Here is a 25306-nt window from a genome sequence, read left to right as displayed (position 1 = left end):
GTGCTCCTTTTGGTGGCAGGCCCACAGCAGCGGGATGACGCGCCCGTCCGTGGTTGCGGTGCGGGTCGCCCAGACCGTCGCCGACGTGGGCGGACTGTGGCAGTAGCCGCGCCACGCAGCCGGACTTGGCTCGGACGGGCGCTGCCAGGCCGAGGCGTGGCAGGTGAGCAGCACCTGCTCGAGCGAGAGGCGTTGGATGATGAGGTCCTCCACGGCCTCCACGCCAACGTGGCTGAGCGCCTCGACGCCGTTGGGTGCGGCGCCCATGTAGACAAACTGGGTCGGGTTGTAGAGCAACTCGCCCGGAATGGTGTGCACAAACGTGCGGTGCGGCACGGGACTCGCGCCGAGGCGGCGACGCCGGCTCGGGTTGCACTCCTGGCTTGCTTCGCTTACCAGTGCAGTGAGGTTGCCCCTCATCTCTTGGGGGGACGAGAAGTTTTGGAGGTAACAGAGGATCTCGTTGTTCGTGTCCGCCGTCTCCTCGAGCTCCTCCGAGCCCGCCCGGCACGGTGGGTGAACCCGTCGGCGACGCTGTGGGGCTGGCGGTGGGTGAACCCGTCGGCGACGCTGTGGGGCTGGCGGTGGGTGAACCCGTCGGCGACGCTGTGGGGCTGGCTGAAGCCGTCGCCGTGGGGCTGACAGTAGGCGAAGCCGTCGGCGACGCTGTGGGGCTGGCGGTGGGCGAACCCGTCGGCAGCAGCGCTGTCTCGTCGGTGACCTCCATGACCTGCGGCGAGGGCGAGGCCGACGACGGCGAGCCGCGGAGGCCGAGCCCCAGCCCTAGCCCGAGGGCGAGGCTGACGCTGAGGAGGACTGCGGCGAGGAGGAGGCGTGGGGCCTTTGTCGCTCCCCGCTGTCCCGCCTCGATGTCCCTGTCGGTGGCCGCGGTGCGGGCCGGTCCGCTGCGTGTCACCGCTACGCGGACTTGGGGGGCACGCACCATCGCCGAAAAGCGGCGGGCGCGTTTTTATCGTCATCATCTGTCCAGCGTCCACGAGTTCATTTTACAAACCACCCATACCGCGTTGGTGTCCAGTCCAGGCCTGACTGTTCTTCACCTTCCTACATACATACATTTTGCCTTTGTGTGGAACTCGCCGCCTCGCGGTGGCAGCGGAGATCTCTCATGTTACGACACCTCACACGACACCGTTCTCCCGTTCCCGTGTGTTCATATGACCACGCTGGCCACCTTTTGCGTGAGACTCACCCGGTCATCATGCCTCGCCGCCACCGACTCTCGCTGTCCGTCCTCTCGCGGCCGCGATGGTACCGCACATGCTTAGGACCGAACCCGCTGCACTGGCCTTTCGCGCCATTATGGCCTCGGAAAAGCGCCCGTGTGTAAGGGTTGTGGGGGCTCATGCGCGCGCGCAGCTCCGCGTCCCGCACTGTGTCCGACGCGACTGACGCGACTGACCCTGCCGTCCAGCTCGCCGCGCTCCTCGCCGTCGGTTGCCACAGTGGCCCCGTGCTTGCAGGCCATCGCGTGCGTCTTCACGGGCTGCGCACTCGGCCGGATCTCAATTGCGCTGAAGCGACGGTCCTGTCTTGGATACAGTCGAAAGAGCGCTGGGCGGTCTCAATGCTGAGAGGGGAGCGCATCTGTGTCAAGGCGGCCAACATGCTGCTCAGCCCATGTGCGTTCACGCGGCTCGACGACGACTGTCTGCTCCGTGTCCTAGCCTGGGTGCCGCGCTCCGACGAGGCGGCGGTGCGCGCCGGGTGCCGCCGGTTCCGTGGCGTCTCCCGCGCGGCGCTCCAAGAGGAGCGACGCCTCTGCGGGAGCAGTATACTCACCCTCCTCGCCATCGGCGGCACGGTGACAGACTGGCCCGATTGCCAAAAGTACCCGCAGCGCACCCTCATGTCGCTCAGCTGCCACGCCCTCATCCGCGGCCAGTGGCGCGTCACTTCGAGGCTGCCCTTTGCGCGCTGTCACGCGCAAAGCGCGCTGCTGGACGGGCGGTGCTACCTCATCGGTGGCTATGACGATGAAGATGACAGCCGATCCGACGACGAGGCGTTCGGCCCGCCCATCCGTTGCTTAGAAGTGGGCAGCTCCCGCTGGTCGCACTTTCGCGTGCCTCCAGACCTCATCGATCCCGAGTCGCACTTCCGGCCCGCAGTGGCGGCGTGCTGCCACAAGCTGTACCTCTTCTTCCGGCACGACTGCTTGGTCTTCGAGCCCGCGATGGCGGTGTGGACGCGCCTCGAGCGCTCCCCTTCGGGGACAGGGCCAGATCTCCACCACAGCGACGAGGCTGCATGCGAGCTCGACGGCGCCATCTTTCTGGCGGGCGGCGGCGACGACAACAAGCAGCTGTGGAGGTTCCAGCCTGGCAATGGCGCGTGGGAGAGGAAGAAGGACATGCCGGGGAAAGGGCGCTCAGATGCGGTCGCTGTGTCGGTGGGCGGCCTGCTATACGTCATCGGCGGCCTTCGGTACGGAAGGAACGAAGACGCGATGCTGATCTACGATCCCAGTGACGATGAGTGGCGCCGCGCGCCGCCGATCCCCGTGCCACATTGTGGCTACCCGAACCCGCGGCAACTCGGCTACGGCCACCTCGCGGCCACCGCGCACGAGGGCAGTGTCGTGGTCATGGGCAGTGGGCCGCCCGTCACGTACGACCCGGCGACCGGGGCGTGGCACGAGTCGGAGCAGCTGCCGAGCATCACGCTCTCGATGGGCGAGTACCGCGTGGGCGAAGGGCACGACGAGATGCACCCCGTGGCGTGCGCGTGCGCTGAGGACATGGACGAGGACGAGCTCGAGGAGGAGGACGACGAGTACCTCGACGAGCTGGCCCGGCTGCCGATTGAGTCACCAGCCGTCTTCTCAGTCGAAGTCGACGCGACGGCTTGGCATCCCTCCGACGTGCCCGTCGTACCGAGCTCGGGTGTCCGTCAAGGAGCGCCTGGAGAGACGCATCTCGCTCGTGCACGCGACCGCGCAAGCAGCCCTACGAGAAGGGATGCAGAGGGGTGGTCGCAGTCCGTACCGGTGCGGTGACTCTCGCGAAGTCAGCCACACGGTGTCTTACTACTTACAGTACAGCTATAGTCATACTCTCGTGCGAACCCTGTGTCGAACCTGTGTGCTATAAATAAAACGGACACACCAAACAAGGGGTGGGAGAAGGACAGGCAGGGTCCCCACCTCGTGGTCGTAAGGCTGCGCGAGCAGGATCTTCCGGCTTGTATGGCTAGTTCTCCATTTCACTGTGGCACAGCTCGCGTTACAAAACCCCTTGAGAGCGATTCTAAGATCAGGTCTGCCACCTCCCCGCTGGAAACGAAAATCTAAGTTTCAAATCTCGAATAAATCTCGAAGCACACTTGAATGCTCACTTGGCAGGTAACATATGCGCCACGCGCCCCAACCGCTCCTCTGGTCGCCGCCGGCCTCCGCGGCGGCGGCGATGTCCCAGCGCCACCCATCGGCCAGCCCTCAGATCGATCGATCGGCGCTCAAAGTCGGCTTCAGATCCGAGAACGCTGCTGGCGCCGCCGCCGATCCCAGCGGCGACGCCAGCAGCTTCCTCTGCTCTCCAATGCGCCGAGAAGCGACGCGGGGGTGCTCGGCCCGCCATGGACGACGAAGGTTCCGCCGGGCGCGCGTCAGCCGGTCCGGTGGCACCCTCTGCGCGCGGCACCTGCCGGCGCCCCGACGACAGCCGTCGCGCCACCGCTGATGGAGGGGCGGTCGGCGCCGCTGCCGCCGCGCCGCCGGTGGGAGGGGCACTGGTGGTGGCCTGGGCGGCCCTCCGCCGCCGCTCGGGGCGCCCGGGCAGCGGTGGCAGCCTGCCGCCGCACCACTTCGAAATGCCCGCTGACCACTTCGAAATGCCCGCTCCGGCGGCCCGCGATCGGCGCTATTCTTTTTTCTACTAAGCAAAATTCAAGCCAATTGAGGAAACTCAAGCGGGCAGGCTGGAAGCACTGAGGGACGGCCGATTTTCGCCCAGTGGTAGACCTGATCTTAGAATCGCTCTTGATTTTGACCATTTGCGCACTATTGTACCTCTCGGTGCCTTCCAGAGGCAGCTTTGACCCCGCCGAGTAGACGGGCGCACACAGCAGGTGGCGCGGACTACGGTGTGCGCCCGTCCACTCGGCGGGGTCGCAGCTGCCTCTGCGCGTCCTGGGGAGGTACATTTGTTGCGCGCCGGAGACGACTCGACGTCGCTGAGATCGGAGATCAAGCTCGGACAGGTCGCACGTCGCTCCTTTGACGCCGACGTGACTCAACCGTGCAGATCACATCAGGACACGGTCTCGACGCGCTCGGTACGACGCCTGCGACCCGTCTCGGGTCAGGTGGCACGACGCTCATCGCGCCTACCAGCGCTGCCGTACAGGTTGCCACGACGAGGTCGAGCACGCTTCTATACGCTCGCCGAGCCTTCCTTTCCATCCCATTAGGCAGCCTGGGAACGGTGGCGGTCAGAGGCAAAGCCTACGAGGGGTGGTGGAACCACATGTCACGGCTACTGCCAGCTCGACCCCACGATAGCCTCCGAAGGCTGACTTTGAGGCACCATCATCGGACGATGTCGACGAGTTGGGTCGCTCTCGCGGTAGCCAGATGACCTCCCATGCTAGTAGTATCGGCTAGGGCCGCAGGAAGCGCGGGGGAGGGCGCTGGGAGCAACACGGAGCTCCGTTGGACGTTTTCAAGATTAGCGTGTCAGAGTGAAATGGAACTAGCCTATAGAACCTGTGTGCTGTGCGAGAGCACTTGAGAGAGGCGATTTTTCTTGGATTCTTTTCCGGGCTGATGAGGCAAACTTCTGATGCCATGCATGACCTAGTAGTGTCCCCAGCTATGGGCGTGTCCACGTTGGAGCCAGGTGTGGTGTGGGCACGAGAATACGAGCTCCGCCGTTCATGGAGGCAACCGATACGAGTCGACTGGTGTGTGTCGTCGTGGTTTCGTATCAAGAATACTCACTCACTCACTCACACGGATGTCGGGGTGGGGAGTGAGTGGGCGCCGGAGTGTGGGAGTGGTGTGACTGCTCCTGTGGTGCGGGCGACGGCTTCTGAGCAAGCTCGTGTCGCCCGCGCCTCGCCTGTCGCGTGAATCGTGCGACCGCCGTTTTTTTTTCACTTCTTTTCCGGTTTGTGAGCCGGTGTGTGTGCCAGTCCGCGCCAGTCCGCACCCTTGTCGTGCCAGTGTGCTGTGAGAGAGGCTTGTATTTTAAGAATTCTTTTCCGGCCGAAGCTGTGGATGAGGAGGTTGGCTGAGTGTCTTGTCTTGTGGTTCTGTGTGTCGCTCCTGTGTGACCGTCATCGCCCGTCCTGCGTCCACCCATACCGCGTTGGTGTCCCAGTCGTTGGTCGGACTGTGTTTCGCCATCCCAACAAAAAAAAGAGATTGATGCAGGAGCCCTCTCATGTTACGTCCTCCCATCCCTCCCTTGGGTTGTCTGTTTTCTTTCTTTCTTTTTCATGTTACGACACCTTACACGACACCGTACACGTACACAACTAAAGAGAGGCGATCTCACAAAACTCAAAAGAAAAGCCGAGCCTTTAGTCACTACCCAACCTCAATTTTATATAGCAGGGCCCGCCCCCAGTTCGGTCTAGCGTAGACTGAACAGGCGCTCGTGCAAGCCCTACCGCATCCGAAAGTCGCAACTGAGGCGGCGGGCCCCCGTGGCGTGACCCAGCGGAGCACTCCTTCGCCGCTCGTCATGATCGGTAATGTCCGAGTAGCTGTGCGGACGGCTTCATGTCGCTCTCGTCGAGAGCGTGTTTTGGCGGCCCGGCGGGTGGGAGAATCTGTGTCGTCTGATGTGTCACTGTGTACGTCACATCGGTCTTGATAACAAGCACGGTCGATCCGTCGAAGCGATACACTCGTTCCTATCTCGCTGGAGGGCTGGCACGGAGCTCTGTGCCGACAAACAGGAAGAGCCGAGCGGCAAGAAGGGCTCGATGGGGAGCGAGAAGCGTCAGAAGAGCTTCAGGTGTGACCTGAAGTCCGTCGTGACGCTCTTATTTCCCCCCAGGTTTGACCGCGCAGGTTTCAAAATTCGACGATATCTTCCGGAAAGACTGAACTTCCCGCAGCTCGGCAGCATGAGAGGCGCAGAGAGGCTGCGAGTGCTCGACGAGTCTTGCGAGCTGCGCGGTCAAACCTGGGGGGAACCGACCGCATCAGGGTGGATTTCCGAAACCTCCGTGAGCACCTTTGCCGGTTCTAACTCCCCATCAAGCCCTTCTTGCCGCTCGGCTCTTCCTGTTTGTCGGCACAGAGCTCCGTGCCAGCCCTCCAGCGAGATAGGAACGAGTGTATCGCTTCGACGGATCGAACACGATCGACCGTGCTTGTTATCAAGACCGATGTGACGTACACAGTGCCACATCAGACGACACAGATTCTCCCACCCGCCGGGCCGCCAAAACGCTCTCGACGAGAGCGACAAGAAGCCGTCCGCACAGCAAGCCGGTGGAGCCGAGCGCGCGGAATCGACGATGGCGTGCCGGCCATGCATGGGCCCGGACGAAGGTCCTGTGGCTCGAAAACGCGAGCAGAGGCTGCCGTGTGGGGCCACGGCGAGCCTCGGGCGAGAAAGACAGCTCTGGGTAGAGAGGAGCTGCTATATAAAAATCCGGCTTGGGTAGAAATCCCTGTGTTGAGTCAACATTTTTCTTTTCAGCGCTGATGAAGAAGGCCATTAGCGTGTATATGCACGCCGCGCCGCCCGCCTCGCGCTCTGCCACGTTTGCCGTTCGGAAAGTGCCGCTGCTGCGTCGCTACTGCAGCAAGGGCGGCGTCGCCAAGCCAAAGGACGACGCGCTCGCCGAGGCCCAGCGCGGCAAGGGCGGTGCAGACGTCAAGGTGCCCTTTGCGTAGCCTGAGCCGTTTGTGCCGACAGCGATGCCACCGATCCCCGCGGCGGCTTGTCTCGCGCCGCAGGTGTGGAGCGGCAACGTCGAGCTGCCGGCGGTGACCAAGAAGGAGGCGGAGGAGTCGTACCTCGACGCCACGTCGGGTGTGCGCCGCACGCCGCTTGATGATGCGGCGTCCGGAGCAGCAGCTGAGCCGCGCCTCTGGCCACGCCCGCACCGCTGATCGGCCGCCGCCCGTCACTTCCTTCCTCGCTCTGACCGCTCTCCTTTCTTCGCCGCGCCGCAGTCTCGCGCGCCATCACCCCGCCGACGGCCCTGGCGACCGAGGCGAGGAACGACATGACCAAGGACCGGGTCAACTACGTCTCCACCAACCTCCGCCCCGAGGCGCAGTACATCGTCCCCGGCAAGTCTGGCGCCGTCGCGCCAGTCGCCGTCAGCCAGGGCGCGTTGGGTATGGCGTCGCTCATTGTGCTCTGTGGCGGGCTGCTGGGAGCAGTCTACATAAAGAAGGAGTGGAAGGTCTCTTCGGCCAAGGAGCTTGGCGACGCCCTCCGCGCGCGCGGCGCCGCACGGAGAGAAGCCATCGAGGCCTCCTCTGCAACGTCGCTGGTCCGATCCATCTCACAGACCGCCGACACGACGGTCAAGGAGAACGTGGAGCTGTTGCGCCGGCCGTCGCAGCAGCTGGGCAGCCACTTTAACGAGTCCTTTCAGGGCAAGATTGTCAAGAAGAAGCCGGAGTGAGGGACCGGCACGGCCGGGCAGAGTGTGGCTTGCGGCAAAGAGATCGATCTCCAGCGGGATCTCGAACTCTCTCTCGATACGTCTTTTGTGTCTCGGTGTGTCTGCGGTGTGCCGGTGCGCGGTGGGTCGCGTGGTCAGTCTTGGTAAAACGGTAAATTCCCGCACGCGCACCGCATTGGCGGTGCATATACCACCCCGACCTGAAAGACCTTTTTAGAAATTAGAAATGAGGAGGTTTGGGGGCCTAAATTGCCATTTAAGAGATTGCAGGCACGGGGGGGGTCACTCTTTTAAAGCCGTAAGACCGTTTAAGGTACGGGGTGTGGAGGGTGAGTTGACCAAGGGGTTGTGCGCCGGGCCCTCCTGCTCGGCTCCAGCCGGTAGACAAGTCTTGTCATCAACAGAGTAGATGGATCTGACCTCGGGGCCGATGTGACCAAGCGCTGGTAGCGTGGTTTTACCTCACACCCATGGTCTCACAGTGTGCCGGCAGTCGCTGAGCAGTGTCGCTCACACAAGCCGCAGCACAAGTGACTGAGGGCCAGTGAGGGCGAGCCCATCGCTGTCACAGCTGTGGCAGCCGCACAGTAGGCTGTGTCAACTGTGCAGAGTGTGTGAGCAGCAGAGGAGCTGCTCTCCAGGCTTCTGTCGCAAAGAGCTGCATGCCACCGAAGGCGCTGTCGAGGTTCGCCGAGCGCGGCGCAGGTTGAGGGAAGCCGCCACCGACGAGCGCGTTGGACTTTTCACTCCGGACAAAAAACGCGGCACAGCGGACGGTGCGGGGCGTGCCGCAAACTTAGCGGCGAGGCGCGGGACCGTCTGTGGCGAGGTGGGTCGCGTCCCTCGATTTCCGTCAACACCCAGCATCCACACCCTTTACCTGTAAAGAAAATACGGGGTGTGGAGGGTGAGTTGACCAAGGGGTTGTGCGCCGGGCCCTCCTGCTCGGCTCCAGCCGGCAGACAAGTCTTGTCATCAACAGAGTAGATGGACCTGACCTCGGGGCCGATGTGACCAAGCGCTGGTGGCGTGGTTTAACCTCACACCCATGGTCTCACAGTGTGCCGGCAGTCGCCGAGCAGTGTCGCTCACACAAGCCGCAGCACAAGTGACTGAGGGCCAGTGAGGGCGAGCCCATCGCTGTCACAGCTGTGGCAGCCGCACAGTAGGCTGTGTCAACTGTGCAGAGTGTGTGAGCAGCAGAGGAGCTGCTCTCCAGGCTTCAGGCGCAAAGAGCTGCATGCCACCGAAAGCGCTGTCGAGGTTCGCCGAGCGCGGCGCAGGTTGAGGGACACCGTCACCGACGAGCGCGTTGGAGTATTCACTCCGGACAAAGACGGCCACACGCACACGAGCTGCGGCCGTGTGGCCGTCATAGCGGCGAGGCGCGGGACCGTCTGTGGCGAAGTGGGTCGCGTCCCTCGATCCGTCAACCCAGCATCCACACCCTTTATCGGCCTCGCCGGCACATGGACAGGCGTGAGGGTGACCATGCTGCGCTACGTCGACCTCGGCTGGGGCGACGCGGAGGCGGCGCAGCTGGCGGAGGTCCTCGCGAGCGGGGCAGCGCCGCGGCTCGTGAAGCTCGTTCTCAGCAGCAACCAGATTGGCGACGAGGGCTGCAAGGCGCTGGCCGCCGCCCTCGGCAAGGAGGGGGCCGCCCCAAGCCTGAAGGCGCGAGACGCCCCTCGCCACACGCCCCTCCCCCGCCCAATGCCCATCGCGCCTCCCCTCGCGTGCAGACGCTCGGCGTGGACAACGAGAAGCAGCCCGAGCTGGTGGCCGTGTGCAAGGAGCGCGGCATCAGCCTCTACTGAGAGCCTCTCCAGCCCCGGCCGGGCGGCGAGGGCGCGGGGTCCGGCGGGACCGACGCGCGGGTCTTGCGCAGAGAGCAACAGACCCTGCGGCTGCGGAGCACGACATACAGCGACGGTGGGGGCCTGGTGGGGGCGAGATCTACTTGGTACCTGCTGCTGCCAGAGTGTAAGGTGTTTAGCCTTTAGATTCGTCTGCCAGCTCTCAGAGCCCCAAATGATGTGTGAGTGTTTGAGTTGTTTGCTGTTTGTCGACTCGTTTGTTGAAGACTCGGGGTTCGACCCTGACAGCTTCCCTGAGAACCCCGATAGCGATACAGCTCGCTTGGATGTCCCCGTCGGTCGCGCGGTGTGCCCACTGTAGCTGGACAGGCTTTATGGACGTATTCGCATTAGACATCACACGCGGTGCGGCGGCCCGCCAGCGGGCGCTTCCGGTGTGTGCGCCACACGGGGGACGCACGCAAGAGGAACGACGTCGACGACGACCGCGAGTCCACCGGGAGAGTGGAGGAGGCCACTCCGCCGTCCTACTGTGTCCGCCCGCTATAGCGCGTTCGGGCGGAGCCTATGAGATTGCGCGTGCGGGCCGACTCCCGCCGTCGACTGCTCCGGCGCCGTGTCACGCGCCCTGCCACGCCTCGATGCGGGCCACGAGCGCCTCCGCCTCGCCCGCCGACGCCTGCAGCTTTGCACAGCACGCGTGCTGCGCCTCGCACGCTGCGGCCAGCGCCTAGGTTGCCAATCGGTGGGCTCATGAGCGGACAACCTTTTCTCGGACATGTGCATGACATGTCTCGGACATGTCTCGGACATGTCACGAGCACTCATGATCTCGGTGCTCTCTCGGCTTCCTCTCGGCAGGCGCCAGGATCAGCTGGCGTCGCTGCTCGAGCTCAGTAGCCAGCCGCTTCCGCTGCCTAAGGGCGGGAGCCAAGCTCTCAAGCAGCGGCGGCGGCGAGGGCGGTGGCGCCGACGGAGGCGGCGGGATGGGAGGCGGAGGAGGCGGAGGCGAGGGGGGGGGGGGGGGGAGGGGGGGAGGCCAGGCAGGCGGAGGCGAGGGAGGCGGAGGTGACGGAGGCGGAGGCGAGGGGAGAGGGGGGGCGACGGAGGCAGGCGGAGGCTAGGGTGGACGGTGCATCGCGCAGCTATGCCCCTCTGCCCCGCAAGCAGAGACGTGGCGGCGGCGACCTCGGCCGGCGCCGCCTAAGGAAAGAAAGAAAGACGGGCGTGTCAAGCTAGGGGCGGTGGGAGGAGGACAGGACGCCCCCACCTTTGCAGGAGTTTGCAGGGGGAGGGGCGCCGCTCAAGGGGGAGGGGGCTGGCTGCACGCGACACAGGGGGTACTCTCTCGCACATCTCCCCACATCTCCCCACATCTCCCCACATCTCCCCACATCTCCCCACCTCTCCCCACCTCTCCCCACCTCTCCCCACCTCTCCCCGCATCTCCCCACATCTCCCCACATCTCCCCACATCTCCCCACATCTCCCCACATCTCCCCACATCTCCCCACATCTCGCCACATCTCCCCACATCTCCCCACATCTCCCCACATCTCCCCACATCTCCCCAGCTAGGCGCCGCCTCGCCGCGCTCGATGGCCACCACGTCGACCTTGTCGCGCTCCTACGAGGTGGAGATACGGGGAGATGCGGGAGATGCGGGGAGATGTGGGGAGATGCGGGGAGATGCGGGGAGATGCGGGGAGATGTGGGGAGATATGGGGAGGTGCGGGGAGAGATGGGGAGAGATGGGGGAGAGATGGGGAGAGGTGGGGAGAGATTCCGCATCTAGGGCACGAGATACGGGGAGATATGGGGAGATGCGGGGGAGATGATGGGAGAGATCCCGCATCTAGTGCCCCGCGCCGCAGCCACGACGTCGAGGGACGAGTCGTCGGTTAGGCGCTCCAGCGCCTGGAGGCGTGGGGAGAGGGCTTGGCCTTTATGTACGGCCTAGAGAAGTGTCTCCGAGACCTCGCGAGCGGGCAGGTAGTCACACCCCGCCAGTGGTACATACACGCCTGGCCTTTCGGTGCGCCCAGAAGCGGTGCGAGAGGTGAGGGCGAGGGTGAGAGAGCAGCGAGGAGAGAGGCGGCAGGGGTGAGAGAGAGGGGGCAGGGGGGGGAGAGAGGCGGCAGGGGGGGGAGAGAGGCGGCAGGGAGGAGGGCGGAGAGCAGGGTGTCGCGTCGTGGACGGGTCGTGGACGGGTCGTGGACGTGTCGTGGACGTGTCGTGGACGTGTCGTGGACGTGTCGCGGACGTGTCGTGGACGTGTCGTGGACGTGTCGTGGACGAGTGTCCCCAAACCGCCTCCTCCCGCGCCTGCAGCAGCGGTACCGTCGACCCTCCCCCGCCGCCTCCTCCGCCTCCTCCGCCTGCTCCCGCGTCGTCTGCCGGCCGCGGCCGTTTCTGCTGGCCGCCCGCCTGCAGGCCGGCCGCCTAGTACACAGCCTTGTTCTGAGAAGAAGAGACGTCCCATGGCGCTGTGCGCTGGTCTGTGAGAGGTTGAGGTGCGAGCCCTGGAGGCCCCTGGGGATGGGGTGAGACTACCCGCGGGCCTAGGAGGCGTACACAGGGGAGGAGCACGGCGGCGACGCAGACCGTTCTGTTGGGAGGCGAGCGCCTCGACTGCGCCCCGCAGTCGGGCGCGCCACTCGCGCCCCTCGCGGCTATGCCGGTAGGAGCCGTACCACGGCTCAGCGTGTCTTCGCTGCGCATGTGCGCGTGCTCTCGGGCGGCAGTGTCAGCTGGCGGAGTGTCTCGTGCTGTGTGGTCTGTGTGCCGCTTGACCGCTCTCTCCGTCTTGATCGCTTGCGTCGCTTGCGTCCGCCCGCAGTCTCTGCGCGCCCGGTCGCCCTCAAGGCTGCGTCTAGTAGTAGCAGTGAGCAGCGTCGACTCCGGCACCGTGTCTCCCCCTCTCTACCTACCTAGGAGCTGACTGCATCTAGGCGGGAGCTGCCTGCTGGCTGTCGGGCGGCACGGCCGGCGCGGAAGCGGGCGGAGGGCCTTCGCCGCCGAGGGCAGCCCGCACCTCCGCCACCTAGACTTCTCCCGCGCACGCTGTGACGAGGCGTGGTTTCTGAAGAGACAGACCCGGTGGGGGCGGGCGCAAGTGCCGGCCGCCTGCGGCGCGGGCATCACGGCGCGCTCCTCCCAGATCGAGAGCAGCCGCTCCAGCTTTGCTCGCACCTGGGGGCGCCGAGGGGAGGCTGGTTGCTGTTGGGCCGAACGGCGCGAGGTGCTGACCGATGTATGTCTCGAGAGGGACGCTGGCGGCTGCGGTCCGGGAGCTGCAGATCCCGACCGCGCTCGGACGAGGGCACGGGCACGAGCGCGCTCGACCCGCGCCTCTCCGGCCTTTGTGGCCGTGTGTGTGTCGTTGTGCCGGCGGCAAGTGTAGGGTTTCTCATCGTACAAGCCGCCGACCGTTGGCGTTGCGGCGGCGTGGGCGGCGGGCAGGACGGTCGCCATCTGCGAGGCGAAGGCGTCGGCGCAGGGCGTCCCCTTGCGGCGCGAGTTCTGCATCACGTCGTTCGCCAGGTACACCAGCAGCAGCTGCCGGTGCGGGTCGGCCGCCCGCTGGGCCTCATCCGCCCAGACGTTCGCCGCGTGGGCCGCGTTGGCCTTGTGGAACGCGACCCAGTGCGACAGCGTCTGGATGCTCTGCTGTGACTCGGACAGCTTGGAGAGCTTCTCGCGAAAGTCCTTCTCTTTGGACCAGGGCATAGTGGATGAGCCCGAGACCGGGCGCGAGAGCGGTGGCAGTGTCGTGAAAAGAATTCTTAACTCGCGCCTCTCTCACAGCGAAAAGAATTCCTTTCCCGCGTAAGGTTTCTCAGCTCTCCGCTCACTCACCCGCGGGCGTACTTACAGCGCGCTCCCTGTACACAGCGCGCTCCCTGTACACAGCGCGCTCCCTGTACACAGCGCGCTGCGCTGTCGTGCACAATGCTCTCACTGTGCCAAGCTCGACCAAGCGGCGAGCGAGCAGGCGTGGGGCGCTGCCCCTCACTCATGCCCGCGCGGCCACCTCCGCCCGGACCTTCTCGAGCTCCACGTCGCGCGCCGCCACCGTCCCCTTGAGCTCCGCCACCTGGTCGAGCGCGTCGCCGAGCAGCCCCTTGGCCACGCCAAAGTCGCGCAGCTGCTCCACGCCGCCGCTCGCCCGCACCTCGGCGGCGTGGTCGGCCACGTAGCGGCGGCACTGCGCGAGGAGGCGCCCGTCGCCCGTCGTGTGCGCCGCCTCGAGCAGCGGCACGGCAGTCGCCGGCCCGACGCTCTCCTGCAGCGCCTGCGCGCAGAGCAGCTCGAGGCGCGGCACCTGGTACATCTGCGCCAGCTCCCGCAGGTCGAGCGCGCGCTGCGCCCTGCCCTCCTCCTCGCCGAGGTTGAACTGGTCGGTGAGGAGGTAGCGGACGAGGGCAGTGAAGCTGGCGAGGTCGGTGTGGGACACCGTGACCTCGGCGGCGTCGCGCTCCTTCATGCCGATGCCAAACATGGTCCGAAAGACCGGGGACCGGGCGCAGAGGTTGTTCTTGCTCACGTGCTCGATGCGCTCCTCGTCGTCGCCGACCAGGAAGGTAACCATGCCCTGCGGGAGGGTGGCGTCGCCCCACGTCTTCGCCATGTCGGCGGAGAAGGTGGAGGGCGGAACGACGATCGGGGCAAAGGAGGGAGGCGGAGGAGGCGCCGCCACGCAGACATGGCGGAGGTCGCCATCCGCGACCAACAGCGTGCTGCCGTCGGGGCTGATGGCGACTTCGACTGGGCTGGCGAACCCCGCCGCGTCGCCCACGCCGTCAGCGCTGCCAGCAGTGCCACTGCCCGCGACAGTCGTCACCTCTCCCGTCGCCACCTCAACCCGCCGGATCTTGTCGTTGCCGCTGTCCGCCACAAACAGCGCGCCGCCGTCGGGGCTGATGGCGACTCCGTAGGGGCTGGCAAACTGCGCCGCGTCGCCCACGCCATCCGCGTCGCCCTCGTCGCCGCGTCCAGCGAACGTTGTCACTGCGCCCGTCGCCACCTCAACCCGCCGGATTTTGTGGTTGCTGCAGTCCCCCACAAACAGTCCGCTGCTATCTGGGCTGATGGCGACTCCGTAGGGGTAGCTGAACTGCGCCGCTTCGCCCACGCCATCCGTGTCGCCCGCGTCGCCGCTGCCAGCGATCGTTGTCACCGCGCCAGTCGCCACCTCCACCCGCCGGATCTTGTGGTTGTCGACGTCCGCCACAAAAAGGGCGCTGCCGTCTGGGCTGACGGCGATGCCGGCTGGGTAGCAGAGCTGCGCCGCCTCGCCCACGCCATCCGCGTCGCCATTCTCGCCACTGCCCGCGAGCGTGGTCACAGCGCCAGTCGCCACCTCCACCCGCCGAATCTGGTTGCCGCTGGAGTCCGCCACAAACACCGCGCTCCCGTCTGGGCTGGCAGCAACGGTGTAGAAGGCTTCACTTGCCGGCAAGGCTGCCACGCGGCAAGTAGAAGGCTTCACTTGCAGCAGCGAGTCCTTGGTAGCGACGTACCAGGCGCCCGCGTGGTCGCTCGCGACGCCAACCGGACCGAGCGATAGAGGGCCGTCCTCGCCCTCGAGCGTGGGCGTGGTGACCTGGCCGACGACGCGCGCGCCAAAGATGGGCGCCTCGAAGCCATCCGCGACCGGCACGGGCTCCTCGTCTTCCTCCTCGCCGCCGCCGCCGGTGCGGGCGCGCTTGCGGGCGGCGGACGCCATTGCTGCTGGATTCGGGACACGGGCTTGTGGGGTGTGTGAATCGTCGGTCTTTGTCGTACCCATACCGCGTTGGTGTCCAGTCCGAGCCTGACTGTTGTTCATCTTTCTACATACACTAGTGTGGGACCTGCGGCGGTACCCGCCTCTGTTGTTCGGGCAGTGAGAGACGCAGGATCTGCACGCGAAGTGTGGGCTCCACTCCGCATTTGCGATTTGGTTTTGGGTGTCGGAGATCCTTCATCCATCGCAAGCATTGCTAAAAATCTCTCTCTCGCAAGCACTCATCAGTCAGTCACGTCAGTCAAACCCGCGCCGAGCCGGTCTCGGCGGGAGACCTCGGAGCCGCACGCGATGCGGGCATGCGCGATGGCTCCGTTGGCTCCGTGCCTAAGGCAGATAGATTAGGGTGTGAGCTGCGGCAGCCAGTCGGAGGCCGCGATGGATGGCCCAGGGCCGGCGGCGGTGAAGGCGTCCGTCGATGAAGGGATGTCGTCGAGGGAGCCATCGTCCTCCGCGGCTGGTGCACCAGTCCAGTTGTCGGAGTTCGAGATCGCAGTCGCCCGTTGAAGAACTCACGGAATGTGAGCGACTTGGTGCACGCTGGGTCGAGCATCATGACTCGCACCTCATCCTGGGCGAGTTCCTCGCCCAGGGACCAGCTGTTGGCGTCGCCGTTTTGATCGAGCTGCATCCACTGCCCGGCATGGTTTCGTAGTCAAGCGTAAACGCCCAGGAGTTGGTGCCTGGGTGACTTGCTGATGAGAGCGCCTTCCAGGCGGGTAGTCGTGCCCCTCACCTACGGTATACGGCGGCGTCAGAGGGGGGGAAGGGGCGCGAAGCGTGAACATGGAGGCAAGCAGGTGGTGGGCACCTGGCCAAAGCCGGCGACCTCAAAGTTGTCGTTGCTTGTGCGGAGCGTGAAGGGGACCGGATCGGCAGCAGCGCGGGCGGCAGCGGCCGGAGAGGCCGGAGAGCCGTCCGACGGAGGCCGGTCGTGCATCGGCGCGTCGGCCGTAGGGGCCGTGGGGGGCGGCATCCATCGCTGCGGGTCGCTGCGGGGTGCGGGCCGACGATTGTGGACTGATCGATCGTCGGCGGGCGGTGTTCTGGCGGGACGTTCTACGGTTAAAAGAGCGTCGGCGCGGACACGAGAGACTTATAAGGGGAGAGTGGGACGGCCGCGAGGTGGCATGAAGGTTGCAGCGAGAAGCGGCGAGAGACTGCGAAAAGAGATACGAAGAGGCAGACTCCCCATCGACCATCTCGGATCCGACTTCGGTCTCGACCACCCCGAACGTCGTGGCGTACCCGATGAGCGCGATGAGTGTGATGAAGTACTGGTAGAGCATTGTCAGTCAAGGATCACCGCGGCTGTTTTGGATCTGCGAGCGCGCAGGCGACGGCGGGCGAGCGTCAGAATCGTAAAATAGGATGCGCATGGTGCGGGCTTGCTTCGGGCGGCGCGGGAGCGCAGTAAGCGAATAAGTCGGTCCGGCCGCGGGCTCCACAGAACAATATCGGGAATGGGTAGCATCGGGCGCATCTTTCGGCTCCCCGATGGAACCGGCTGTACCTGCGAGCGGGAGGCGCAGGCGGTGTGTGAGGCCGAGGGGTACAGCGGCGGACGTCGAGCGAAAGCGCATCGCATGGTGGGAGTGGTGCGGATGCTGCGGGTTCCGTGAGCAGCAGGCGTAGCGGGGGTCGTGGCGTGCAGTTCGCGGCGGCATGGGCGGCGCAATGCGGCGGGCCCAGCGTGAGCGGAGGGGACAGTGCATGGCTCGCCTTGAACGGGGATCAGGCAAAGGCCGTCAGGGGGGACAGCAAGAGGCCGAGGGCCGAGGGCTCTGAACAAAAGTCCTCGGTGAATTTCGGCGCCCGGCGGGTTTCCGTTTAACCTGGTTTGTGGACCTCCCGCACCTTACCCTTACAGGCCACCATAAGGGACCCCGTTGTCCGTTTGACATCAGACTTTTTTTGAGTTGGAGGTAATAATTAAAAGGATTGCACTGTCCCAAAGAACTGATTCATTCATTTCACCCTCACATAGTTACAATACCTCAAAGTTGAAAACCTCCAAAATAGGCCGTCAGGACTCTGTCAGGACTCCGTCAGGACTCTGTCAGGACTCTGTCAGGACTCTGTCAGGACTCCGCCAGGACTCCGCCAGGACAACCACTGCCCCCCCGCTGTGAACAGAGCCCTTAGCTAGAGAGTAGGGAGGGGTGTACAGTCGAGTTACTCCCGAGGGCAGGGACGGCCCTCCACTGAGGGAAAGGCCGCAACGGGGACGGTATGCTCACAACCCAGCCACGCAGCTCTTTGCTCGCGTACAGCCAACGAGTTTGCTGGTCCACAGGCAGTCCAGGCCGTGAGCGTGGGCCGGTCGGGCCTGATCCTGCGGTGAGCACTGGAGGGCTATGCGGCTCGCTCCGTCAGCCGACTTGCGCCGTCGAGCGGTCGAGCGCTTCGGGTTGGACCCGCGGGAGGGTCCCTGCGCGGCTGACATGGCCAGCCAAGCCGTGTGCGCTGCCGTGGGTGCTGCCGTGGGTGCTGCTGTGGGCGCTGCCGTGGGCGCTGCCGTGGGCGCTGCCGTGGGCGCTGCCGTGGGCGCTGCCTCGGTCAGCAGTCAGTCAGCCGTCCGCGCTGCTCGGCGCTGGCTTGCTGGCCGCCGGTGGCAAACCAGGGGCGCGCGGGCCATGGACGTCGTGGCCGAGCTTTGCTGCCTTCTTGCACGTTGCCGGCTGTAACGTTGCCTGCACCATGGCCGCGCCTCTCTTGCTTGTGCGCTTTTCATGGTCGAGCCGAGTGGCGCGAGAGTAAGCGTGATTTCTTTGTCTGTCAGGACTCTAAGTTTCTGTCAGGACTCTCAAGTTTCTGTCAGGACTCTCAAGTTTGCTTGTCAGGACTCTCAAGTTTGCGTCAGGACTGCCCCATCAGGACGATTCCGCAGAGGGCGCGCACGGTCGAAAGGGGGGCTGGGCGTCTATCATTCACTGCTGGGGGGGAGGGGAAGGAGGGTTGCAGTGAAGGAAGGTGGAGGTCTCGTCGGAGGCACTTGTGAGCACTGTGAAGACCGTGCGCCGTCAGGACCCCGCCAGGACTCTGTCAGGACTCTGTCAGGACTCTGTCAGGACTCTGTCAGGACTCTGTCAGGACTGTCAGGACAGGTGCGGGAGGTCCACAAACCAGGTTGTTTAAAATAACGCAGGGGCCTCAGCGGAGCTGGGAATAGGACCGCCGCAAGCGGCGTGGCGTGGAGCGGTTGAGCATCCCTCCGGGGGCCCCTCTGCGCCGGGGAGGCGTTGTTGGAGGCTAGGACGCAAGCGTCCGTCGCCCTTTTCAAACTCGGGGCCCACTCCGCTACGCTCCGACCGACCCGAATTTGGAGGGCCTAAAAGTTTAAGGTGTTGCTGCGGTCGGACACAGCCTCGTGAAAAAGAGCGTTCCTCGGCACTACTCTCTCGAGGTCTCGCACTCCACGTCCCCCCTCAACGCCGCCACACCACACACACACCACTCGAACCCGCAAGCCGGCGTACGAAGCGCGGCTCGCACTCGTGACACGACAGGCGCGTGGGTGGGGGCTAGGCGGCCGAAAAGGAAGGCGGCGAGGTCACACAGAGCGGCGAGTTGGTGAAGCACAGTCAGAGACCGGGCTTCTAGCCTGTCCCACACGGCGTAGGAGCCGAACCCACCGTGCTCGGGCCATTTGGTGGCTTCCATGTGCCTCCTCCACCTCTTGCTCTCGCTCTCACTCGCCGCTGCCGCCGCCAGCGAGGAGGCGGCCGCCGCCGGCGAACAGAAGGCCGCGAGCAAGCGCCCATCTTCGCTCGCGCTAGTGGTCGGCTACCGCGATATCTATTCGCAGCTCCTCTCGCCGGAGGGCGGAGCCGGGGAGCGGTCCCGCGCGCTGCGCTCGACGGTGTACGCACGACCCGGAGGCGTGGGGATGGGGGGGGGGGCGCGCCGCCGCCGCCGTGCCGCCTTCTCCCGCTTTGACCTCCCTCAGCTGCTTCTCCTCAACTCAACCTGTGAGCTTGCGAGGGCGGCGAGGGTGGGAGTGCTCTCAAACAACATATACGAGCGTGCGCGGTGCGAGATCTCCTTCGCGAGGGCACGGTGGGTCGGGTGAGTATCTCGCGCGCTCGCACTATTTCACGTTATATGAGGCACTGCCCCTGAATGCCTTTGCAAGAACCGCCAGCGGCGGTGGTTGAACCGTTCGCGGTTCGAGCGGGGACCTTTTGGCTCCCGGATCGAAGCTCGGGTGGAGGGTTGCTTCGCGGTAGCGAACGCGAGCGGCGTGAGCGCGTGCGTGTGCGCGTGCGCGGCTGCAAGGCGAGGCGCAGGCGCTGGCGCTGGCGCAGGGGCAAGGCGAGGCGGGCGGCGGCGGCGCGCGATCTTTTGCTTTTGCCCGGGTGAGGCGTGGCTTGCGCGCCGCGCGGTGATGACGCCGCACGCGGAGAAGCTCTTGGTGACCCACCGCGGTGGCAGCGAGCCAAAGCAAGCCACCTGCCGCATGGCGGGTTCAACTCGTTAAAGAATTACCAGGTGTACCCCGAGAAGACGTTTACGTTACGTTACCTTACCTTAGTCGCGCTCTAAACTTCGTCGTCCGCACTCCCTCCTCCATGGCATGGACGCCGTGGGCTGCTGCTGCCGCGGATCCCGGCTCGGCGCGGCCACGCGATACTACCCTGGTGGCCGAGTGCCGCGCCGCGAGCGCAAGGTGCAGCAGGGATCCACCCGGCGCTGTGTCCTCGGCCTCCTGCTCGCCGTCGGAGGCGCGCGAGCTGCGGCGCACGCTAGAACGGCTTGCCGAGGTGGAACCCCGCACCGAGCCCTGCTCCCTCGACGCCCGCATCGAGGAGGCCAGCATCGACGCCGTCTTTGCGGCAGCGGCACTGAGTCGGCCCGCGGCGGCGAGCCGCACTCCCTTCCGCTTACTCGCGCCGAGAGCCTTTGCGGCGAGCGCGATGCTAATCTCGCGGTGCGGTGCGGCGTGGAGTGCGACGGCGAGGCTCGTGTAGAGCCCGCCCTCCACCAGGTCCTCGGGGGTGGTTGTGAGGAAGTGGGAGAAGGCGCACCCGCCCTGGGCCGGGTCATTCTCGTGGATGGCGAGGACGTGCATGCACGCCGCGCGGGCGCTTCGCAGGTCGGCCGCGAGCCCGTGCGCCTCGTCGCCGACGAATGTGCCGCTCCGAAGGTAGAGCATGAAGACCTCCCGCCGCGGTGTCGCACTCGTGAGGCTGGAAGCCGCGCCTGACTCAGAGCCGCTCTCGGAGAGCGGCGCCTCCGAACAGGGGGCCACCGAGAGCGAGTGGCGGAAGCGCGATGCGAGCTCCTCGATGACCGAGCCCGCGCCCGCGTTGTGCAAGCTGAACCGCAGGCAGACGGGCTGGTCGAAGCTGAGCATGTCAACCGACATCTCGCCGGGAAAGTAGAGCGGCAGCGCATTGTGTGTGGAGGCGTACTGCGGGGAGGCGAGCAGCAGCTGCTCCGCAATCAGCTTGAGGCTCATCTTTTGGAAGTCAGCGATGCGGTGCCAGTCGATGGCGTGCCGGCCGTCAAAGACCCCCTCCCGCAGCTCCTCGGGGCACTCGTGCCACGAGTCCTCGAGGGTGAGGCCGCCCTTCGCCTCATTGGCCTCGCGCACGAGCACGATCGGCTTGCGCCGCTGCACGGCGCACCGGATCTCGCGCAGGCAGTTGCGGCTGGTAAAGTAGCCCTTGGACAGGAACATGAGCACTAGCGCGCTCTGGCCGATCTCCGACTCGAGCGCGCCGATGTCCTCGAGATCATCGACGTCGAGGAAGATGCGCGAGCCAGGCAGGGTCACCTGCAGCGCGCGCTTGATGTTGGCCGCCTGGTCCTGCCCCGTCGCCCAAACGTGGCTCACGAACAGATGCCACTTGTTGGCCTGCGCGATGGTGAGCGGCGGCTCGAGCCCATTCTCCACGAGCCGCAGCGTGGGCAGCGCCGACGCGTACCGCCCGGCCGCCCAGACGAGGAGAAGCACGCCGGCGACGAGCATCACGGTGCCAAAGATCACAAACACCAGCGCAGGCAGGTAGCTCGTGCTCCCCATCCCAAAGGTCTCGCACGTGTCGGCCGAGAGGTTGCACACGTTGATGACCAGGGCAGCGATCAGGATCACGAGCAGGCAGACGTGCCCGAGCATCATCATGCGGTCGTCGAGCGGCCGCCTGAACGGCGAGAGGAGGAACTGCATCGTGATGAAGAGGATGGTGACGAGCAGCGCGATGAGCACGCGCAGCTGCGGCGAGCCCTGCGTGCCGATGAGCACAAAGCCGGTGATGGTCAGCCGCCGTAGCAGGTCGAGCGGCTCCCACCAAAAGCTGCGCTGCTCGTACTCTGACCAGAGGAAGCTGCTCGCGCGCGAGAGCGCGGTCGAGCGGTTGTCGCGAATGGCGCGCTTCGCGGCGAGGAGCAGGAGCACGTACAAGACGGGGACGCCCACCGGCCACACGGCGAGGAATGCGTACGCCCAGGTGCGCACCTCCGCGTACTCGGCGCTGCTGCAGTCGAGGGAGAGGTCGTCGGCGAGGTAGGCGCGCGCCTCGGCCGGCGCGTCCGCAGTGCGGAACTCGACGCAGTTGAACGACGAGAGGATCCGCTCCGAGGTGGAGGGCACCACGACAAAGGAGACGAAGAGCGTGAGGGGCAGCGACCGCAGCAGGCCCCGCCGCAGCACCTCCACTGCCGCGCCGCCTGGCGAGGACTGCTCCCGTGGAGCCTGTTGCCGGGAGGCCCGGGACCCTCGACGCTGAGCCGCCCTGAAGGACAGCTGCCGCGCCTGGCGCCGCACCCGCTGGCCAAGCGACTCGCTCGGCCCGAGGGCCTCGGCGTCGGAGCTGGCGACGCTGAGGCTGGGGCTGCGCCCGGAGACGCCGCTCCGCTGCGGCGGCAGCTGCGAGGAGAAGCGCTGCCGCACGGCGCTTGGCATCGTTGTGTGCCCCGTCGCCACCCGCAGCGGGGAAGCAAGTGGCAGCGGCGCTGGAGGTGGCAACGGCGACAGCGGGGGCGGCGGCGGCGGGGGCGGCGGCGGCGGCGACGCCACTCGGGGAGATGCACCAGATGCGGGTGTAGGTGCGCATGTAGCCGGTCCCAGCTCTTGCCGGCGCGCAGCGGCATACGTGAACGTCGCCTCCGGCGAGCGCGGTGGCGACGGGGGTGGGCACGGAGGACCCACACCCAAAGCATCGGCGGAGTCCTCGCGCGCGAGCGAAGCGGAGCTCAGCGCCTCGCGAGCGATGTTTGCAAGCACGAGCGAGGCAACCGTCGCGAGGGGCCAGGCCGCCGTGACGGTCAGCCGGAGGAGATATGAGCCGTAGCACGGGCCGGGAAGAAAGATGTCGGGGGAGAGTGCGGTCACCCACCTGGAGAGGCGGCGGCAGAGGGGCAGTCGGCGGCGGCGTGGATAGGGGTCCGATATTGGAATTCAGGCGGCTTACTACTAGGTGGCGGCGGCGAGGGTGACAGTGAGGCTGGGCGGCGGAGGGGCAGGTGGCAGCGGCTGGGCGGACCCAAAGAGACCGAGCAGAGACTCAAACTCCTCCGGGATGTCCATCTCGTAGACGTAGGGCGCCGCCCAGATGCACTGCACCATCGCGATGATGATCTTCATCTTGCTAGTCATCCCCGACTGCCGCCATAGCAACGCGTTTCGCCGCATGAGCTGCACGCCGTCGCGGAGGAGGCGCCGCTTCGGCATCCAGTCCGACGCGATGACCCACGAGAAGCCACCAACGAGCGCGCCCAAGGAGACAACCAGCGCGGCAATCTTCGCCAGTGAGAAGACGAGGCTTCCGCAGGGCCGACAGGAGGCGGATAAGAGATCGAAGTAGTGCCGCGGCGCGGCGCAGACCTCGCACCGCGGGCCAGCGTATCCTTCTGCACAGCTGGCCGAGCCGGCCTCCGGGCCCGCGCTGCAGGGCGAGTCGTCGCCGCTCACGGCACACTTGTGGAAGTCGGTGGTGCAGTTGGTGTGGCGCCACCAGCCAAGCTGGCTCGGCAGGGAGGAGAGCGAGACTGCCGTCGTGCAGTTGGCGCCCTCTTCCGGGCACTCCTCGCACGACCACTCCAGCGGGTCGTCGGCGCAATCAGCGAGGTAGAAGCCGATCTGGCACGTGCACTGCCTGATCATCTCCACCCCAAAACCGGCCGCTCGTGCGATGGTTTCCTTGGGGCACTCGACCGGCGTCACCGTGCCGGCTGGGCAGTAGAAGCCGAGCGGGCAGTCCAAGCAAGCGAGTGGGCTGCCCCCTCCTGCGTATGGGTTGTACGTGCCAGAGGGGCAAGGCGTCGCAAAAGCGGTACTCGACCCCATCCGACAATAGTGGCCCGCGGCGCACTGTCCGGCGCACTGTCCGCTGCTTGCGCCGGCGGCGTCTCCATAGTAGCCAGCGGCGCAAGGGGCAGGGGCGGTAGCGCCAGCGACACAGTGGAACCCGATCGGGCACTCGGCGCACTCGATGGCCTCTGTGAGGTTGGTGCTGCCGGAATAGGTTCCAGGTGGGCACGGCTGGGGGACGACGGTGCCGGCGCCGCAATAGCTCCCCGCGTCGCATGGCAGCGGCTCGACGGTGGCTGGGTATGGACACTGCGTTCCAGGAGGGCACTCCCCCGCGCACAGCCTGCTTGCCTGATGCGCAATATTAGTCGATCCCCGTATCCCAGATGCGCATGGGAGCGGAAAATGACTGTCGATGGGCGCCGTTGGCAGCTGGTACAGGTACTTGCCCAGAGTGGACGCGTCGGCCTTCCAGTCGCACGGCTGGACAAACGTGGCCGCGGTGCAGTTCTCGGGCGCCAAACAGGTGCCCCCATCGCACACGTCTGCAAGCAAAGCGCACGCGTCGCGCTCCTTTTGGCACTGGCTCTGGCTGTCGCCGTCCTCGCAGGGCGTCTCGTAGGCCTCACGAAAGACCACGCACCTCGCGTTCGGGAGCCAGTGCCCGTCGGGTGCAGGCAGCTCGTACTTGACCACTGCGCTGTCCACAAATACCGTCGATCCAATCCCTGCAGTGCCCCCACCGAGGGCTGTCCGGTCCGCCATCGTGACGTCGCCCGCCGCGAAAACCAAGCCGCCTCGCTCCGACGCCCGGCAGTCGGAGAGCGTGGAGTTGACCAGTCGGACCGGACCTTCGCCGCTGTCCCCGGCGGCCACGAAGACGGCCCCGCCATACCTCGCCTCGCACCGCTCGATCGAGGAGTGCCTCACGTGTACGCGGGACGAGCGGGCGAAGAGCGCGCCGCCCCTTGCCGCCGAGGCGCAGTCTACAAAGGCCACCTCCGAGATGTCGAGCCATGCGGACCGGGCGAGGATGGCGCCGCCGCTCTCGGAGCTCGAGAAGGCCGAAAAGATGCAGCGCGAGAGCAGCGCGGCGCCGCCCTCCCTCACGGCGAGAGCTCCAACGTCCAAGGACCGTTCACCGGCGACGTGGATGCCCCTGAGCTCGAGTCTCGCGCCTGTCCCGACCTCAAAGAGCCGCCCCTCGCCAGTGGGCGAGATGACGACGTCGCCGGAGCCTGCAGCGTACAGCGTGACGTTCGCGTCCTCCAGCACAAGGGCGTCCAGGAGATACTTGCCGGCGCTCAGGCGGATGCTCCTCTCCGACGCCCCCTCCTGACGCAACAGCTGCAACCGCAGGCCCTCGCTGTCAAAGACGTCAACATGTCCGTCGGGGAGAGGCGCCAGCGGCGGCGGCGGCGGCGCGGGTGGGGCTGGCGGAGCCGGCGGCGGGGAGGTTGGCAACGGCGCGCTCGGTGGGAGTGCTGGGCGAGGTGGCGGGGGCGGGGTGGCGGGTGGTCCAGGGGGTGCCGGGAAGATGTCGCGCCCGCCACAGTCGGCGCAGTCGGTAGAAAACGCGCACACGTCGTACTCGCTTCCGGGGCCTCCGTCGTCGCAGACGCCGTCAAAGGCAGAGCTGCAGCTTTTGCCGCACCCCGGAGCAGCAGGCGGCGGCGAAGGCGGGGGCGAGGGTGGCGGTGGCGATGGTGGCGGTGATGGAGGAGGAGGCGATGGTGGCGGGGGGGAGGGTGGTGGCGGCGACGGCGGCGGCGGGCTGGGTGGCGGCGGGCTGGGTGGTGGCGGCGACGGCGGCGGTGCGATGCGAGGCGT

The 25306-nt window shown here is 66.1% G+C and overlaps 7 protein-coding genes across 7 annotated transcripts; 4 read left to right on the top strand and 3 right to left on the bottom strand.

The window, feature by feature from the left end:
- Window positions 1-1588: 1588 nt before the first annotated feature.
- On the top strand, window positions 1589-3019 carry EMIHUDRAFT_95747 (hypothetical protein; the record flags this gene model as incomplete). Its single annotated transcript, XM_005775559.1, has 1 exon — window positions 1589-3019. The coding sequence occupies one exon, from the start codon at window positions 1589-1591 to the stop codon at window positions 3017-3019; it is 1431 nt and encodes a 476-aa protein (XP_005775616.1).
- A 287-nt stretch (window positions 3020-3306) lies between these two features.
- Window positions 3307-3868, top strand: EMIHUDRAFT_432209 (hypothetical protein; the record flags this gene model as incomplete). The annotated part of the gene is made up of 1 exon (XM_005775558.1): window positions 3307-3868. A coding segment is annotated over exon 1 (519 nt), but the record flags the coding sequence as incomplete, so codon positions are not given.
- A 2838-nt stretch (window positions 3869-6706) lies between these two features.
- Window positions 6707-7720, top strand: EMIHUDRAFT_461256 (hypothetical protein; the record flags this gene model as incomplete). The annotated part of the gene is made up of 3 exons (XM_005775557.1): window positions 6707-6859; window positions 6938-7013; window positions 7157-7720. The coding sequence occupies 3 exons, from the start codon at window positions 6707-6709 to the stop codon at window positions 7615-7617; spliced, it is 690 nt and encodes a 229-aa protein (XP_005775614.1). The 3' UTR covers window positions 7618-7720.
- A 1388-nt stretch (window positions 7721-9108) lies between these two features.
- On the top strand, window positions 9109-9434 carry EMIHUDRAFT_195822 (hypothetical protein; the record flags this gene model as incomplete). The annotated part of the gene is made up of 2 exons (XM_005775556.1): window positions 9109-9204; window positions 9360-9434. The coding sequence occupies 2 exons, from the start codon at window positions 9109-9111 to the stop codon at window positions 9432-9434; spliced, it is 171 nt and encodes a 56-aa protein (XP_005775613.1).
- A 2442-nt stretch (window positions 9435-11876) lies between these two features.
- On the bottom strand, window positions 11877-13163 carry EMIHUDRAFT_195821 (hypothetical protein; the record flags this gene model as incomplete). The annotated part of the gene is made up of 4 exons (XM_005775555.1): window positions 11877-11932; window positions 12039-12147; window positions 12531-12626; window positions 12864-13163. 4 exons carry the CDS (start codon window positions 13161-13163, stop codon window positions 11877-11879), a joined length of 561 nt encoding a protein of 186 aa, XP_005775612.1.
- A 346-nt stretch (window positions 13164-13509) lies between these two features.
- On the bottom strand, window positions 13510-15162 carry EMIHUDRAFT_349742 (hypothetical protein; the record flags this gene model as incomplete). Its single annotated transcript, XM_005775554.1, has 1 exon — window positions 13510-15162. A coding segment is annotated over one exon (1653 nt), but the record flags the coding sequence as incomplete, so codon positions are not given.
- A 4585-nt stretch (window positions 15163-19747) lies between these two features.
- On the bottom strand, window positions 19748-22129 carry EMIHUDRAFT_195816 (hypothetical protein; the record flags this gene model as incomplete). Its single annotated transcript, XM_005775553.1, has 1 exon — window positions 19748-22129. One exon carries the CDS (start codon window positions 22127-22129, stop codon window positions 19748-19750), a length of 2382 nt encoding a protein of 793 aa, XP_005775610.1.
- Window positions 22130-25306: the final 3177 nt, after the last annotated feature.

The sequence above is a fragment of the Emiliania huxleyi genome (genome assembly GCF_000372725.1).
Source record: "Emiliania huxleyi CCMP1516 unplaced genomic scaffold EMIHUscaffold_3, whole genome shotgun sequence".
Classification (NCBI taxonomy): Eukaryota; Haptophyta; order Isochrysidales; family Noelaerhabdaceae; genus Emiliania; species Emiliania huxleyi.
The sequence above is the reverse complement of the archived record's forward strand: the minus strand, read 5'-3'. Positions and strand labels throughout refer to the sequence as shown.